This window comes from Toxotes jaculatrix, chromosome 24 (genome assembly GCF_017976425.1).
Source record: "Toxotes jaculatrix isolate fToxJac2 chromosome 24, fToxJac2.pri, whole genome shotgun sequence".
NCBI lineage: Eukaryota > Metazoa > Chordata > Actinopteri > Toxotidae > Toxotes > Toxotes jaculatrix.
The window spans coordinates 379,000-394,854 of record NC_054417.1 but is presented as its reverse complement, the minus strand read 5'-3'; the positions used below and the strand labels follow the sequence as shown (position 1 = coordinate 394,854).

General features: G+C 48.1%; 1 protein-coding gene across 1 annotated transcript; it reads left to right on the top strand.

Moving 5' to 3' along the window:
* The first annotated feature begins 1,201 nt into the window (after positions 1-1,201).
* Positions 1,202-14,931, top strand: LOC121177648 (protein Shroom2-like). The gene is made up of 12 exons (XM_041031942.1): positions 1,202-1,411; positions 2,251-2,399; positions 6,622-6,723; positions 7,046-7,063; positions 7,542-7,664; positions 7,854-10,212; positions 10,426-10,472; positions 11,110-11,706; positions 12,293-12,802; positions 13,088-13,262; positions 13,350-13,622; positions 13,730-14,931. Exons 1-12 carry the CDS (start codon positions 1,235-1,237, stop codon positions 14,000-14,002), a joined length of 4,803 nt encoding a protein of 1,600 aa, XP_040887876.1. The 5' UTR covers positions 1,202-1,234; the 3' UTR covers positions 14,003-14,931.
* The last annotated feature ends 924 nt before the right edge of the window (positions 14,932-15,855 follow it).

Sequence of the window (15,855 nt, the reverse complement as noted above, 5' to 3'; positions counted from 1 at the left end):
GATGCACCTCTCTAACATTTAACATTACTGGTATGCACAGTGTCACACACTCTCACACATTACTGTTTTGAAAAGAGGACAGGTATTGGGACTCACTCACTGACAATTGAACTGAGCTACATCCCAGACAGGAGCCGGGATGTGTTCTGAAAGGATGTCTGCTGCTGCTGCTGCTGCTGCTGCGAGACACTGATCTTCTGTTCACTTCCCTGAGATGGTTCGTGTTATTTCTGCAGAGCTGGTGCTGATTCAATCTAATGATCTATGCAAATTGTTAATTTGAGGTTGGGAGGTGTAGTGTACATATGTGTGGTGATTAGAGACTTGTATCCTCTTGTCCCTGTTGTACTGTTGTTCCTATATTATTATTATGTGTTTTCACTGTATTGGTTGCAAACACCAAATAGTTTCTGTCTATTCTCTGTTGAAATCTGATGATGTTATGACACATGTTTTATTTTGCTGCTATATGAAGCACTTTGTAACTTGTAATTTTACGAGTAAAAGAAATAAAAGAAATGGTTGGAGTTTGTCATCAGTCATTTATCTTTTCTATTTTCATTAAAAGAAAGAAGTCAGAAATTTACTTGACGCACCTGAAGGCATCTCACGGCCCGGTGACGCTGCACGTCGCCGCCAGGGGGCGCGGTGACATCATCACTCACCTCCGTGAAGGTAAACGGACAGTGACGCGTGTAGGAACAGGTGTGTGAGGCCGCGGCGGGAGAAGCTCTAAGGAGACTGAAGGTGGAACTGACGATGAAATTACAGTTTAAAGGTTAAACAAAGCGAAGTAATGGAGGCGCCATCACCTGTTGGAGCTTCACACGGAGACGCGGAGTCGTTCGCCTTTCTTGGCTCTTGTTGTTCGGTCTGGGAGGTTTGTTGAGAGCGTTTGTGCACAGTAAGTTTCGGTCTCAGTCATTTTAAAAAAAGCCTTTGTCCTTACGTTGCTGTTAATTAGGCCATAATTAGTTTAATTATAATTAGTTTAATTATAATTAGCTTAATGCGCTGCAAACATTCAGCAGCCATGTTTTGTTTTGGACGTTTTGTTGTGACATTTGTTTCTTTGGTCCCTGAAAAACAAGTGAATATTATATATATATATATAATGTTATATATTTTATATATTATGTTTGAATGGCGTTCATAATTAGTGGTGTTTTGGCTTCATAATGCTCCATCTTTCAGAGACACTGGAGTTGATGGAGCCCACTGAGCTGGAGGCATCATGGATGCCGTGGACTACAGAGACCACCTGAGAGCTTCAGCAGGAAGGATGAAGTGGTGGAAGGAGGAAGACGAGGAGTATGGAGAGCTGGTGGAGGTGCTGCTCCAAGGCAAAGCACCCTGGGGCTTCACCCTGAGGGGGGGCACCGAGCACAGAGAGCCTCTGGTCATCACCAAGGTAACGCTGTTGTTTTGTGCCATACTTTTAGGATCTAGTGGACTTAATGGTTCCTGCAAAATTCAAAAAAGTGAACAAATGTAGCAGCATCCACCCAGAAGCTAATCTTTGCACTTTTAATAAGACAATTAATCAGTGAGACATAAAGAAGAGGACACAGAGTCCTCCTCAGCAGGCGCTGGACAGGAAACATCACTGTTGTGTTTCCTGCTGCTGGTCAACATTTCACTCAGTCACATCTTGTTCAGGTACAACAGACAAACGCTGCTTGTGCCTGAAGATCTGACTGAGCATCGCACAGCGGCAGATAAAACACTGAGCAGAGGAGAGTGTGCAGGTTATAACACCACAGATACAGTCTGTGGGGGACGGACAGATCTCAGCTTTCATTTTAATTAGAGTCATGGCTCAGAATTTAAAGCCTTCTAATGTCTGAAATATTGGCCTTAGAGCGGCTGAGAGCAGTGCCAGCACTGGTGTGTGAGATATTACACGTCAGGTTAGAAAATGTTCTTTCTAATTATATCGCTCTGCTTAATATAAGTTCAAATGTTAAAACTAAAACCTTCAGTAGGTAACTAACCCTCATATTGTAGAGCAGACACCAGGAGCCTGTTCCATCTGCTGTTAGTGCAGGTGCAAACTGCAGCTCACAGGGAGCCGTGCAGCGACGGCCGCCTCAGGTTACAGTCGGTGCAGGATTGAATTTTTCATCAGAGCGCTCAGGTTTCCGGCCTCCACAGGTGCTCCTGGATGATGAAGAAGAGAAACCTAGAGGCCGGAGCCAGCTGGTTGCTGAGTGTGTTGGACCTGTGTCTGAGGTCTGTCTGTGTGCTCAGGTGGAGGAGGGCAGTGTGGCAGCAGCGGTCCATCTGCAGACCGGCGACGAGATGGTGAGCGTGAACGCCGTTCGCCTCAGCGGCTCCCGCCAGGAGGCCATCAGCCTGGTGAAGAGCTCCCACAAGACCCTGACCCTGATGGTCCGAAGGTACCACAACAGCATATACATGAGTTTTCATAATTATTTATTTATTTAAATTGAACAAAATAGGCCAGATACACAGGAAATGCTTATTAAAACAGGAAACACTAAACAGAAAAACACAGAAACCAAACAAGTCTAAAAAAGACTCAGTGGAGGGACTGATCAGGACACAGCTTTGGTGTCCTCAGTCTAATGACGTACGACAGGAGCTGAGGCAGACCCAGCCGACAGCAGAGGGACAGAGGGGCGTCCCCTCCGTCAGCTGGTACCACGCTGACCCGCCAGACCTCACCCGCCTCAGACCGCTACAACTCTGCTGGTGGTCCTGGGAGACAGGAAGGGTTGACCTGTAACCCAGCAGGTGTTGGATCAGTTGTACAACACGTGTAGTGTTTTGTTTTTATACGTTTAGTTTGTGTGACAATCCACTGAAAGTCGTTGTGCTTCACTCTGTTTGCCCCAGTTTGAGTTTCAGGAGGCAGATAATGAACCCTTGATGGAGTGAGCTCCACCCTGTGGAGGCCTGAGTTCATTATGGAGGTGTGTGTGTGTGTGTGTGTGTGTGGTTTGACAGTTGATTTATGGCCAGTTATCGGTTCTCTGCTGTCACTTGATTACTTGCTTTAGCTGTAGAAAAGTGTGTAAACTGTTATATTTAAGAGGATAAAAACAAACACAATAGAATTTAAAATAAAATTCACATTCATTTAAACATCCACGCTGAGCAGAGAGTTGCAGGAGTACATGTGTTGCTTGTTTATTCTCTAAGCCTCTCTGTGAGAACAACCTCTGTAGTTACTGATGTGCTGTCAGAATTACAAACTCGTCCACTCACTGACAAATGGCAACAGAGTCTTAAAGCTTGAATCCAATTACTAGTTGCAAAGCCAGAGGCCTGGGCCCAGCTTTGCAGAGCGGGGCGAGTCAACAGGAGGGAAAGGGGGGCGGTGTGTTGTAACAACCCGCTTCTGCCCAGAAAACACTCGATCTGAGCTGGTTTAGAGGGCGAAGGCCAGGCGCACATCAGCGGGGGAAGTTCAGACTCTCCCTCTGAGAGGTCGCTGAGCCGTCCTCAGGCCTGCTTCCGCTCAGGCGTCCTCCCCTGTTTGCAGGAGGAGTGGTACGGTCTGTGTTGCCTAGGTGAGCTGACACTACTTAGTGGGATAGGCCATATCAGCAGAGGCCATTGTTTTCAGGGGCTTTGGCTGCTCCAGCAGGCAGTGTCTGCTCTCCTCTCCTCTCTCTGGACATGTTTGCTTTTTAGAAGATAAAGAGAAGATTTTCAGTCCCAGGTATTTCCTCTTCCCTTCCACCTCACCGTCTCCTTCTTTTTCTGTCTTTGCTTCTTTTGATTTAATCTCCTCTGCTTCAGTCATTTTGTTTCCTGACCAGTGGGATTAGATCAGGGAGCAGTGAGTGAGTTTTGAGATAACAGCTGGTTTCCTTTGTCTCATTGACACAAAAAGGCTGAAAGCCAGTGACCCATTTTCCAGGATCAGCTGTAAATACAGAAAAAACCTGAGCAAGTGCTTCAGGAGAATTTCCTCTGTTTTCTGTAATATAAGGTGGTTAAAGAGATGGATGACAGTGTTAGTGCAGGTAAGCTGATGTTAATCTGTGAATGTGTGTAGCAGATTCTTCAAGTGTGTGAATTTACAAGGCAGACTTAATTTGTTAATAAACAACACTGAGGAAAAATGTCCTTGAAGATGAAGACGACCTGATGCCTGATGGTATTGGGCTGATATGAGTCTGCGGCTGTGGGCCGTCCTCAGGTTTGCACTGTGTCACAGCTCGTTACTCCACACGACGTTTCAGTCTCCCTTCTCTTGTTCTGTTGTCTGTGTGCAGTGCAGGCAGTGACACACCGATAAGCCCAGCTGTGATGACGCTGGCACTTTCTATTGTGCTGCTGTGTTTAGAGTTCGGCGTGGCGAGGTCAGCCCCACAGGCCGCCGCCGCCGCCGCTGTTTGGCCTCCAATGCCAACAAGCTGGTGAATCAGCAGGATGCGTCACCACTGAGCTGTCTGATAGGAGCTGGGAATGAAAAGGTGAGGGAGTGATAGAGAGAGCGGCAGGTGATGGTTCGGACAGGAACTGATGGTGATTTAATATGAGTGACTGTTGGAAGGTCGTCAGGTGTTAATGTTTGTTCTTGGACAAATATGTGATTAATCCAGGTGGATGATGCTCAGAGCACAGATGTTCAGTAAACATCAGCAGTGAATTGATCCTAATGTCCCAGGACTTACTGACTGATGTGATGGTTCTCCTCCCCTGAGTGGAGGAGTTATTTCACCATGAAGGAGCCGCTCAGTATCTGCCTCCTCCTCCTCCTCCTCTTCCTCCTCCACCTCGTCCTCCTCCTCCTCCTCCTCCACCCCCCCCACCCCCCCAGCCTGACATTGGCTGGTATCTCTCAAAACAGACGTGGGCCCAGGCCAAACATGTCTGTGCTGTGTTTCCTGACAAGGACACCGGAGAAGATCGAGAAGAGAACCTTGTGATAGAGTATCAGGCTGATAACCAGACAAAATGCAGATATTTTTCCATGGAAGCTTCTTTGTGTTAGATATTTGTATGGTTTGTGTGGTTGAAATGCTCCATGAACTTCTTCCTGCAGCAGTTTAAGAAAATAAAACTTACTACAGACAAATTTGACGTGATAATGACATTTTTGCTGCCACTAAATTATTGTAATTGTTCTGCTGAAGTCCATCCAGTGCGATTCCTGTCTTTGTCTACGTGGTGACAAAATGAGCTGTTGTGGTGTTTACACTCCATCGGTGTTACTTGCTACAGGCTCAGTCCAAGCACTAGACTACGGCAAGGACGCAGGCCAGGACAATAACTCCTCCCCCTCGTCTCAAATCCCCCTTTATAATCCCTGAGGAAATCTCCTCTGCAGCACAAGGTGGAGTGTGTTTGCGTGTGTGTTCATACTAGGAGGAGGTGGTGGGGCGGAGGAGGAGGAGGTGGTGGGGCGGAGGAGGAGGTGGTGGTGGGGCAGTGGAGGGGGGTAGATTCCTCAGCGCTCGTTTCTGTGGGAGTAGTGGTGTCAAAGTTCGTCTTTCTTTTCGGTCCTGAAGTGTTTGTGAAGGGGTCGGCTGTGGAGAGGTGAAGTGGACGTGTGAGCTGTTGTAGCGTCAGAACACACACACACACACAGAGGAAACAGGTTCAGATAGTTGCTGCATCATCCCGCCTCATGCTGTCAGACACTAACTTCTCCAAACAGAATAGAAACATGTTGATTTCACCATGTTGTTGTTTTTGTGGAGTGAATGGTCAGTGACAGAGAAGTTTGTCTCTGGTGTGATGAGAGAAGCAGGTCTTCACTGCAAAGAGCTTTTTTTATTTTTAACCTTCGTCCGATCGTCTCAGTGACAGAACTCGCAGCCAGCTGGGTCAGCTGCCTGTTACTTTCATGTTTTCTTGAATGAGCTCGGCCTGAGTTCAACTCATATTTCGTGGGAGTGAACGGTGGCGTCTCCTCCCCTGTGGAGTATCTGTGACAGACCAGCTGTGTCCCCAGACAATAGACCCTCAGCACTTTAAAAAAAAAGGGACATTTGCATTTCCATTGTGCAGGAGCTTGTTTGGAGGCAACACAACTCTCACTTTGTCACATTGATCTCCATTTTTCCTACATGTAGGGCTGAGGACAAGTCGCGGGCAAGTATTAGGAAATTACAGGGCTCATAAAGTAAAGACTCCTGGATTTTCAGAGCAATCAAAGTTGCTTCCAGTGGCCACAAAATGGCTAGTGCCAAGGCCAGGAGATGTACTGTCAGAAAGTCAGAAAGATGTCACACTCTCTTTATTCCATTGCAACGACTGGGAGACTCTCAGACTCCTGGGAGATGGCCAACAGAGATGTCCCACTTGAAGCAAAGGGCACGGCAGGGAGGGAAAATACCTCCCTGCATTCCTCCTCTGAAAGAATTCAGCGTCTCCATCGTGGCCTGGCAGGGTTAAAGTTTCATTCAGGGCGACTGAAATCTCATTTGGCTGAGAGATTTCTCTTCGCTCTGACGTTTGAACTCGGAAACTCGGAAAACAACCTCCCTGAATATCAGTGTTTGAAATTTTACAGAAGAAAACATTTTCAAATATTTGCTATCAGAGAGAGAGAGGGAGGATACCAGCAGGGCTGTGTGAGGATTTCACTTTGTTCTCTTCCTCCTACTTTCCCTTTTCCTCCTTTCGCTCATCGCCCTCCAGGCCTAAAATGGTCGATGTTGTATCGCCACGCACAATGCCGTCAGAAACCGAAGTTCACGTGGCGAGGAGCTTTCTCACCAAGATTTTGCGAAGCTCTATGAGGTACCAGCTGCCAGCCACGTCCCGCTGTGTTTGCTGGTGGTTTGTGGTGAACCCAAGTCGTCTGTGTTCATCGAGTTGTGCTTTGTTTTCCTTGGTAGCCTTTTGTTAGCCTCAGTGTGGTGCTAGTTGTCCAAACCAAATATTCTTTAGTTGTAAATTTCTCCTTTGTTGACGTTACTTGTTGTTGTATTCAGTCCTGTGATGTTCAGCCACCTCGTGTGCTGTCAGTTGGCTTTTGTCTCATTTCCATATCACAAAGTATATATTAGAGTGGAGGATTTATTTAACATGTAATTATTTTCCCTTTCAACATGCTCTCCAGGAAGAACCGCTTCAAAGGGTATGTTCAGGTTTGGTGTGAGCACAGTGACGTTATCAGTCTAAGTTTCTGGGCTTGTTTCCAATGTATGGATGAGAAATTAATTTGGTTTCCAAACTTTGAAATTTGCACACAGGTATGTAGAGAAATACTCATAGATCCTAATACATACAGTATATGCCTGCAGCTGAGGTCCAGTTCAGTCCTACTGTGCAAACTGTGTAGAAATGCAGTACATCACTCAGACTCTTGAAGGAGTGGGTCAGGTTGTTGGCAGGTTTTTTGCTAAACTCTGTGGACTTGTTGCCAAAGTATGAATATTTACATTATTTTAAGTAACACCTCATCTCTAAGTGAACGTCTGAACAGTGAGAACGGTGGTGGTGTCCAAACACATGAAAACAGTTGCACTGTGCGAAATCCTGCCTCATGAGAGAGTTTGGAAAACAGTAAAGAGGCTTAAATGTGCAGAGTGTTTTGTTTGCTCTCTGCTTTACAGAAAGAATGATCCAGGCTCACGGCCCCATTCCTGGCACTCGTCCAAGCTGACAGAGGAGGAGTCAGAGCCCGCAGGCAGAGAGGCCACCCCAGCACCGGTCTGGCAGCCAAAACATGAAGCAAGGTGAAGCTTAAGTTCTCTTTTACTCTCTCTCTGCGTTAAACAAGGCAGAACATCATTCGTTCATTCATTCGCCTCATGCCTGATCATGGTGTGTGTGTTCATATGTGTGAAGAATATTATTATTTATTTTAAGTCAGTTCTTAAGCATCAAATTCATACACTGTATTTTTTCCTGACCTTACACACCAGGCCCAAAGAGTCGTCCACTCAGGGGGAACAGAACGCTCAGCGTCAGCTAACCAGTCAGTTCAGCTCAGTGAGCAACATGGACAGACTGGACCGTCCCTCTCATCCCTACCCACCAGGTCGTCTTTCCCCAACTAAATACGTGAGCAGTGCTGAGCCGCTCTCTGGACAAGCAGGTAAAAGAGACTCTGGGTTCAGCTGTTTCTCCAATGGCTCCAGTCCTCCTGTTCATGACCAGAGCACAGCTGGCAGGAAGGGTACCAGCACTGAAAACATTTTCTTCAAGGGCCTTCAGAGCGAAGGGTCTCAGCAGGCTGGACGGCCCAGGTACCTCCAGGCGACGCTAGGGAGCGGAGGCTGGGAGGGGTCACGGGCAGAGGAGCAGCCTGCCTCACGGGTTTCCATTGCAGGGAGACCCAGCGTCGGCCCAGTGTGGCAGGTACCGGAGAAGAAGAAGTCCCAGTCTCCCCCTCCCCCACCTCCTCCCCTTCGCAGTGACAGTTTTGCCGCCACAAAGGTGTTCCCTTACTCTGAAGGACCTAGTGGTCCAACAAAGAGCCACGGCAGGTCAGCTGAAAAGCTGACTGATAGTAACGACCAGAACGGCCTCAGGTCCCATCAGGAGAAAACCTCAGAGGCCAGACGTAGCTTCAACCCCCTGCCCACTAATGACTTCCTTCATCCCAGCACAGGATCTGACCACAACCAGCTGCACCCCAACAAACTCTTCTCCTTGTCCAGCAATGATGTCAGACAGTCTCACTACACCCAAGCACCTGCCCACCAGAGGCAATACAGTGACGAAAGCCCCTTCTACCTGCAGACCAGGTCAGCTCCTCCCACCAAGACTCAGAGTGTCGGAAGCTACTATCGTAGCCTCCAGGATCTGCCCACAAATGCCTTCAAACAGGTGAGGCACTCCACGGCATCCATGACAGGTTCTGCTGCAAACCCAAACCCGGACAGCGGGGGGCACAGCAGATACTACGGCCCGGCAAGTAAGCATTTGGTTCAGATTGCTGAGCTCCGGGTCAGGCAGGGCAAAGCAGAGGCCCGGCGGGGGGAAACAGACCTCAGCCCTGGACATAAGCAGACCTTACTGGAGCAGCACAGGCTGGGGACCTTCGCTGAGTACCAGGCCACATGGAACAAGCAGAAAAAGTCATCAGAGGCAAAGTACTCTCTACCTCAGTCCCAGATGCCTTACAGTGAAAAGAAGGAGCGCAGTGGCCATTCCCATCTTGGGAATGGCCTTCATTATGATCACCAAACCTCTGAACATGCTGTTCAAAGCCGGAGCCCAGAGGATGCTGCAAAGAGAGTTGAGGGTCACACTGACATGAAAAGACACTTTCCAACACAAGGTAATGATCATAAGGTCACTCTGTCGAGGCAGCAAGACCCATGGGTGCCTCAAGAAGACCACCGCATATCCCCCCTGAAAACCCCACTTCTCCACTCCCTGGCCCAAGAGAGTAGGAGTCTGGCTGAGAGGCAACCAGCAGCTATAACCATGGGTGTCATGTCCACCCAGGACACTGGTGACACTACGGCCACCAGCAGTGGAAAAGCGAATCGTCGCAGTGACCGTTACGCCACTACCCTCCGCAAAGAGATCCAGCAGAAACGAGCTCAGCTGCAAAAGAGCCGCAGCGCTGCAACCCTGACATGTGATCCAGAGGATGAGGAGGTAGAGGAGTGGAGATCCACAGAGACCGCTACGTCTTCTGGTGTCTCCTTTTCCAACACCTACAAGGACCACCTGAAAGAGGCACAGGCCAGGGTCCTCCAGGCCACCTCCTTCCAGAGACGAGACCTAGAGCCCCTTGGACCAGAGGCACCGGTTGTTAAAACCTCCAATGGACGCATCAGAGGACGGAAGCGCTTCCCCCTGGCAAAGAGGACACACTCCTTCTCAGAGCCTGATAAAATAGATAAAGTGGGACTGGAGGGAGAGTCTCAAACAGGGTCCTTCGGAGAGCGGAGGAAGTTCTTTGAGACCAAACCGGCATTTTCCAGACCTGTGCTGAAGTCCAGTCAGGGTACAAACCTGAACGCAGACCTTGGTGAAACAGGCAAAGTAAAAGAGAGAACTCCCTGTGGAGAGCCTGAGGAGGCTCAGCCATCCACAGACCAAAACCACCTCAGCCCTGGACATAAGCAGACCTTACTGGAGCAGCACAGGCTGGGGACCTTCGCCGAGTACCAGGCCACATGGAACAAGCAGAAAAAGTCATCAGAGGCCAAGACGCAGGGGAGGTATCACTCTGCAGAGAATATCTTAGATGCAGATGCAGAGGAGAAGGCCATCTGCATACACGAGAGATCCAGATCTTCCCCCTCTGCAGATTTCTATACACAGGTGAACCAAGATCATGTGACTTTTTCTATTTCTCGTTAGAAAGAAACCAGTGTTACTCTACTTTCACAAGTCGTGGAAATTTGCACAACCACAAAATATAAAAGTGTAAACATAAGTCATTTGAAGTGTTTAAACAAGCAGCCACTTCTGTTATTTTCTGTTGAGGACAGTCTCAATTTAGCAAAACTCTTAACTTTACCTTTTATTTTGCAGAATATTGCTTCGTCGTGGAGAGACACTCGGGCCCAGCAGAGCACCAGGTGATATTCTAGTTTGTTCGTACAAATAAAACAAACATGAACTTACAAAAGCTCCACCTCCCGAGAGGAGAATAAATAATGGAAATAAAAATTGCAAGTGAAATACTCTTTCGAGTTATGTTGAGTTTATAGCTGGTTGCTCTTTTCCAAAGTGTCCATCAACAGCCAAATGTGTTGTCGTCCACCTGCTCACCGTGACCCGTCGATTGCTCTGAAACATCCGCCAAAAAGAAATGTTTGAGAGGTTTCATGTAAATGTGGAATGTATCTGAGTGGTGAGATTTCAGGTCTCAGGTTTCCTGTGCTCGTTTTCACGTTTTCCAACTTCATCTCCTGCTGTTGGAGCTCGTGTTGAGGTGAATAGTATTTCCTGGACTCCTGTAGGAAACTACACCTGGATTTACAAACGTGTCTGTGCCATTACTGATTTATGGCGGGTGGAGAGTGTATCACTTTATTCTGAAGCTGCTTTGCAAATGCTAATGTTACCTAATGTCACAGTTTTACAAAAAGGCAGATAATGATTATAATAATAGATGGAGTTACCTTAGGCCTTGCTCACACACATGCATGGCTCAGGTTACCCTCCATGTTACCCTCAGGTACTGATGCTGTGTGTCTTTATTTTGACGTCTAGAGGGAAGGCAGAGGACAGGCTGCGACACCAGCCTGACGAGGGCCCAGTCCCAGGACTCTCTGACCACAGGACCAAACCAGACACTACCAGTCCCTCCCACACCGCACTCTCCTCAGGCCCTCGTAGCCTCAGTCCAAACCCTGCCTCCCAGCACCCAGCCCAGCCTCCACAAACCAAGGGCCTCCTGCCACCGCCCAGGCCCCATTTAGGCCCAGAAACCACATCCTCCTCTGGGGAATTCCTTGCTGGCGCCCAGGCAGACCCGGCAGTGCTCCAGCCCCTGTCCAGCTCCAGCTCTGACACCCAGCATCATGCTACTACCCAGGGTTCCTCTGCTGGCCCCACCTCAGCCAGCTCCCCTCATCTCAGCAGTACATCCAGACCAGACATGAGTAAAGGAGATGTAGACACCGAGCAGAAGAGGGAGCAGCCACCACCACCACCACCTTCCCGCTCTTCATCCCCATTCTCCTCCTGGACGGCGGCTCTGCCTCTTCCCACGGCAGATCGAGCGCGGTCTCCCTCGCCACAGTTTGCACCGCTGAGACTGACGGACAAGCCGCCGGCCGTGTTCCTGCAGGATGAGTCACCGCTCAGGTAAGCAGCTTAGCCACAGTGCTCCAGGCCTCCTCACTGCCCCTCGTTACACAAAGCTGGTCCCTTCTGATCTAATAGACTTTTAATAAGAGCTCTTTGTAAACAAGTGCAAGAAAAAACATGGACAGAGAGTGAGACAGGGAGAAACAACACAATGACAGTGTGTAGACAGAGATGACTAATGATCAGACCTAAAATAACTATAATAGCTGAAGTGTAACATAAGTTTGTCAAAGGAATAAAGGAGCGGTTATTTCTCACAGTGTATAAAATCACTCAGTGTCTAAAATGTGTGCGGAGGAAGGAGGATCAGAGTTTGATTGTGCGTGTCACTGATTTCCTCTGCAGCCTGAGATGAATCAGACTGGAAGCTGTAATTTTGTTAAAGCCACGTGGCTGCTGTGACCTTTGGTTCCCACTGTAGTTCATACGATTCATCTTTTAATTAGACACAGTCCATCGTGTAGCTCGGGTGTTTATGAAAAACATGAACACTTTACCTTTTTATTTCCTATAAGAAATACGTTTTGTTTTTTAACTTTAATAAAGAATGAGAATAAGATGCTGAGGTCTGTTTCAGGTCCAGCTCAGAAAATGAGTCCAGGCTTGCAGAAGTGATGGATGTGAACAGTCCGGTGAGGAAAGTCCCCGTGAGGATCGTCCACGCTGAGAGCAGCTCAGACCGGGAGGGGCGGGCCTACCTGCCTCAGAGCAGCGAGACCTGCAGCGTCTTCGAGCCGTCGGCCCACATCCCCTGTCTGGGTGCTACAGAGCGCCCGGCCTCGTCCCTGTTCAGCACCTACACACGCCAGGCTGCTCAGGACCCGGGCCAGGCATCGACATCGGTCCCTGAACTGAACTCAGCAGGTGCTCGGTGCTCAGAAGAGGATGTCAAGAGAGAGGAACTGGCCAGGGACATCATGGGTAAAGACAAGTCCCTGGTGGATATCCTTGACCAGAGCGGCAGGAAGACCACCATGGACCTCATGGAGGGACTGTTCCCTCCAGAGGAGCAGATCCTGGAAGGGGCCCACCAGCGGAGGAGGACCTCCGCCAGCTCCAGGCTGCCCACCTGCTCCCCCAGGAGCACGGACAGGTGAGAAACGAAGCATTGGTTAAAATGAGTAATTAAAGTGGAACTTCTCGTCTTTTTCTGTGTGACTTTTCAGAAAAAAAGAAAAAGTTAATAATTTAAACCAATGTGAAGTGATACAGACAGAGTTTGATGCTTTTATTTTTTGGTAGCTGAAGGTTTGTCATTTGTTTTCCAGCCTAGCCTGCCCCCTGCTGGTCAAATATTTCATTACACGTATTTCCTTTAGCCAGAAGACTGATGTAACTGATTCTGGAAAATGTTCCTCTGCTGTCCTGTGTGTGTCAGGAGGGAGGAGGACGGTGTGTCTCTATCAGCAGCAGCCTCCCTGGTCCCCAGCTCCTCCTACTACAACACATCAGCCCCCAAAGCCGAGCTTCTCATCAAGATGAAGGACATGCAGGAGCAGCTGGAGGAGCAGGACTCTGAGGACGAGCTGGATGTTGACCTGGCCAGTAAAAAGGTGAAACAGCATCAGGTGAAACATCCACCAGAGTGGATTTTCTCCCTTCATATGTTTTACTCCATTTGTCTTCTTCATCTTCTGCAGCAAGAGCTGATCTCCAGCCTGGCGAGGAAGCTGGAGGTGCTGCGGGAGGCACGGAAGAGCCTGCAGGAGGACGTGGAGGACAACGAGACCCTGGGCCGTGAGGTGGAGACCACCGTGCAGCGCCTTTGTCAGCCCAACCAGCTCGACAAGTTCCGCATGTTCGTGGGCGACCTGGACAAAGTGGTGAGCCTGCTGCTGTCGCTGTCGGGGCGGCTCGCCCGGGTGGAAAACGCCCTCAACAGCCTGGAGGACGAAGCCCCTCCAGAAGAGAAGGTAACCTCCCCGGTCACATGAGGCAGAGGCAAACAAACACAGATAGTGAATAGATGACACTGTCCTCCTGAGCTACTGATTAATTACTAATATCCGCTCTCCATCAGCGCACCCTGTCCGAGAAACGCAAGCTGCTGATGCGGCAGCATGAAGACGCCAAGGAGCTGAAGGAGAACCTGGATCGCCGGGAGCGGCTGGTTTCTGGCATCATGGAGGTCCACCTGGACGCAGGGAGCCTGGACGACTACCGGCACTTCGTCAAGATGAAGTCGGCTCTCATCATCGAGCAGCGCAAACTGGAGGATAAGATCAAGCTCGGCGAGGAGCAGCTGAAGTGCCTGTTGGACAGTCTGCCGCTGGAGCAGAGGCTGCTGCTCTGACACGACTGGAGGAGGATTACTAGACCTGAAGGTGCAGCATGTAGCATATTAATATTAATATTATTCCAAATTAATACTAATATAATCATTTCCCATGTGGCCCTTTTTGAGCAAATAGAGCCACAGGAGCTGAGATACTCAAAGACTGGATTGTGGTTCCCCCCCAGACATCAGTGTGAGAAGGAAAAGACTTCGTGTGAGTCAAGTATACACACACCAGACTGTGTCCCCAAACAGACTCATGTGGTTGTGTCTTCGTCTTGCAGTGTCTCCAGCCTCCCTTTAATATTTGTGTTTCTGAGCTGTATTTAAGTTGCATCATGAGCTCACACGTTATTCATGCAGCTGTCTGTGGCTGCATTTCTAATTAATTATCATCGCGTGTGTTTAAAGTTTTAAAGTAATGTTTTCTAGTAATTTATTGTAGCCTTTTTGAGAACGTGTCTGCAGAGAGGGGAAGTGTTTCCCCTGTAGTTTAATTTCACTCATGACGTACGACTTTTTGTTTTCTGATGAAATGAAACGAAGCGTCTGATTGGAAGTCTGGAGTGGAACTCTTTGATTCCTGTTAGAGGTGAATGTCATCACTGAGCTCAGTGCTGATTTGTTGCTGATGTTGCTCCCAGTTCTTTTCCATAAGACACTGCTAAAATACTTGGGGTGATTTTTGTGACCTCACAGGTTTTCATTGGTGCTTTTAGCTGAAGCTCCCGCCCACAAATGTTTCTCACTGACTTTCTGTTGTCAGAGAGTGAAGGGACTGAGGTGCAGCTGGTGATTTCTGTGGAGGTTAACCAAGACGTTAGCACTTTACTCTATGGTTTGGTCCTTTTAGGGGATTCTCTGCATATATATTTCTCTGAAGACGTGCCTACTGTAGCCTCCCAACACTGTGATCTTCATGGGCTGCCGTGGCCGTGCCCCTGGGTGCTGTGCACAGCCCACACCGGATGTATGCAGTGTGCTCTTTCACCAGCTTGAAAGCAATAAAAGTGATGAAGCTGAAACATCTGGTGATCACGTCTTTTGCTTTTAAATCTAATAGCCTGCACTTTGTTTTCTAATTTAACAAACATGGTCACTGTAAAAATCACGTTTTATCCTGTCATTATATAAGTGAGTGGTGAAAGTGCCAGTGCAGTGAGAGCGTGTCGACCTGTTGGGAGGAATAAAGTCTAAGGAGGATCCTTAAAAACAAGTTGATTTGAAAATCCCATTTTTACCCAGTGTCAGGTCGCTGCTACACCTGATCCCTGGTTCCTGACCTTTGAAACAGCCAAAGTCTTCACTGCTGGTGTTGTTTGTTTTGGTTGGGCAGAGCTGGAGCGGGAAGATTGTTGTTAGATCTGATCCCAGAGCAGCAGCTGGCCGGGGACAGGCTTCACTTTCCAACAAAACAAAATAGAGATGAAAGCAAGAAATCACATAGAAGCACAAACTGAATGGACTTTTATTTTTTTCTGCTTTGCTGTGATGTTGTGGTAGTTCCTGTCACTTCCTGCCTCATTATGAGACATTCTGGCTTAATATGTGAGCGAACGAAGCAAAAGTTTCCTGTTGTTCACAATCATTGATGACGTGCTACAGTAACGTTTACAGCACTTCATACAAGTTTTACTGCACCTGCTGGATAAAGAACCAGGATCCTGTGTTTTATGATCTGTTCATGCATCATACACACTTCAAACACGTTTGATATTTGTCAGAAACCCAATTTCATTTCAGCTGTATTTTTATAGACAAAGAAATAACTCCTGAAGATTTTTAGTTTAGTCATTTTAATTTTAGATTCTGAAAGTCTTTTTTTTTTTTCAGAAAACCTGCAAAATATCTAGGAAAAGGAAAAGTTATTT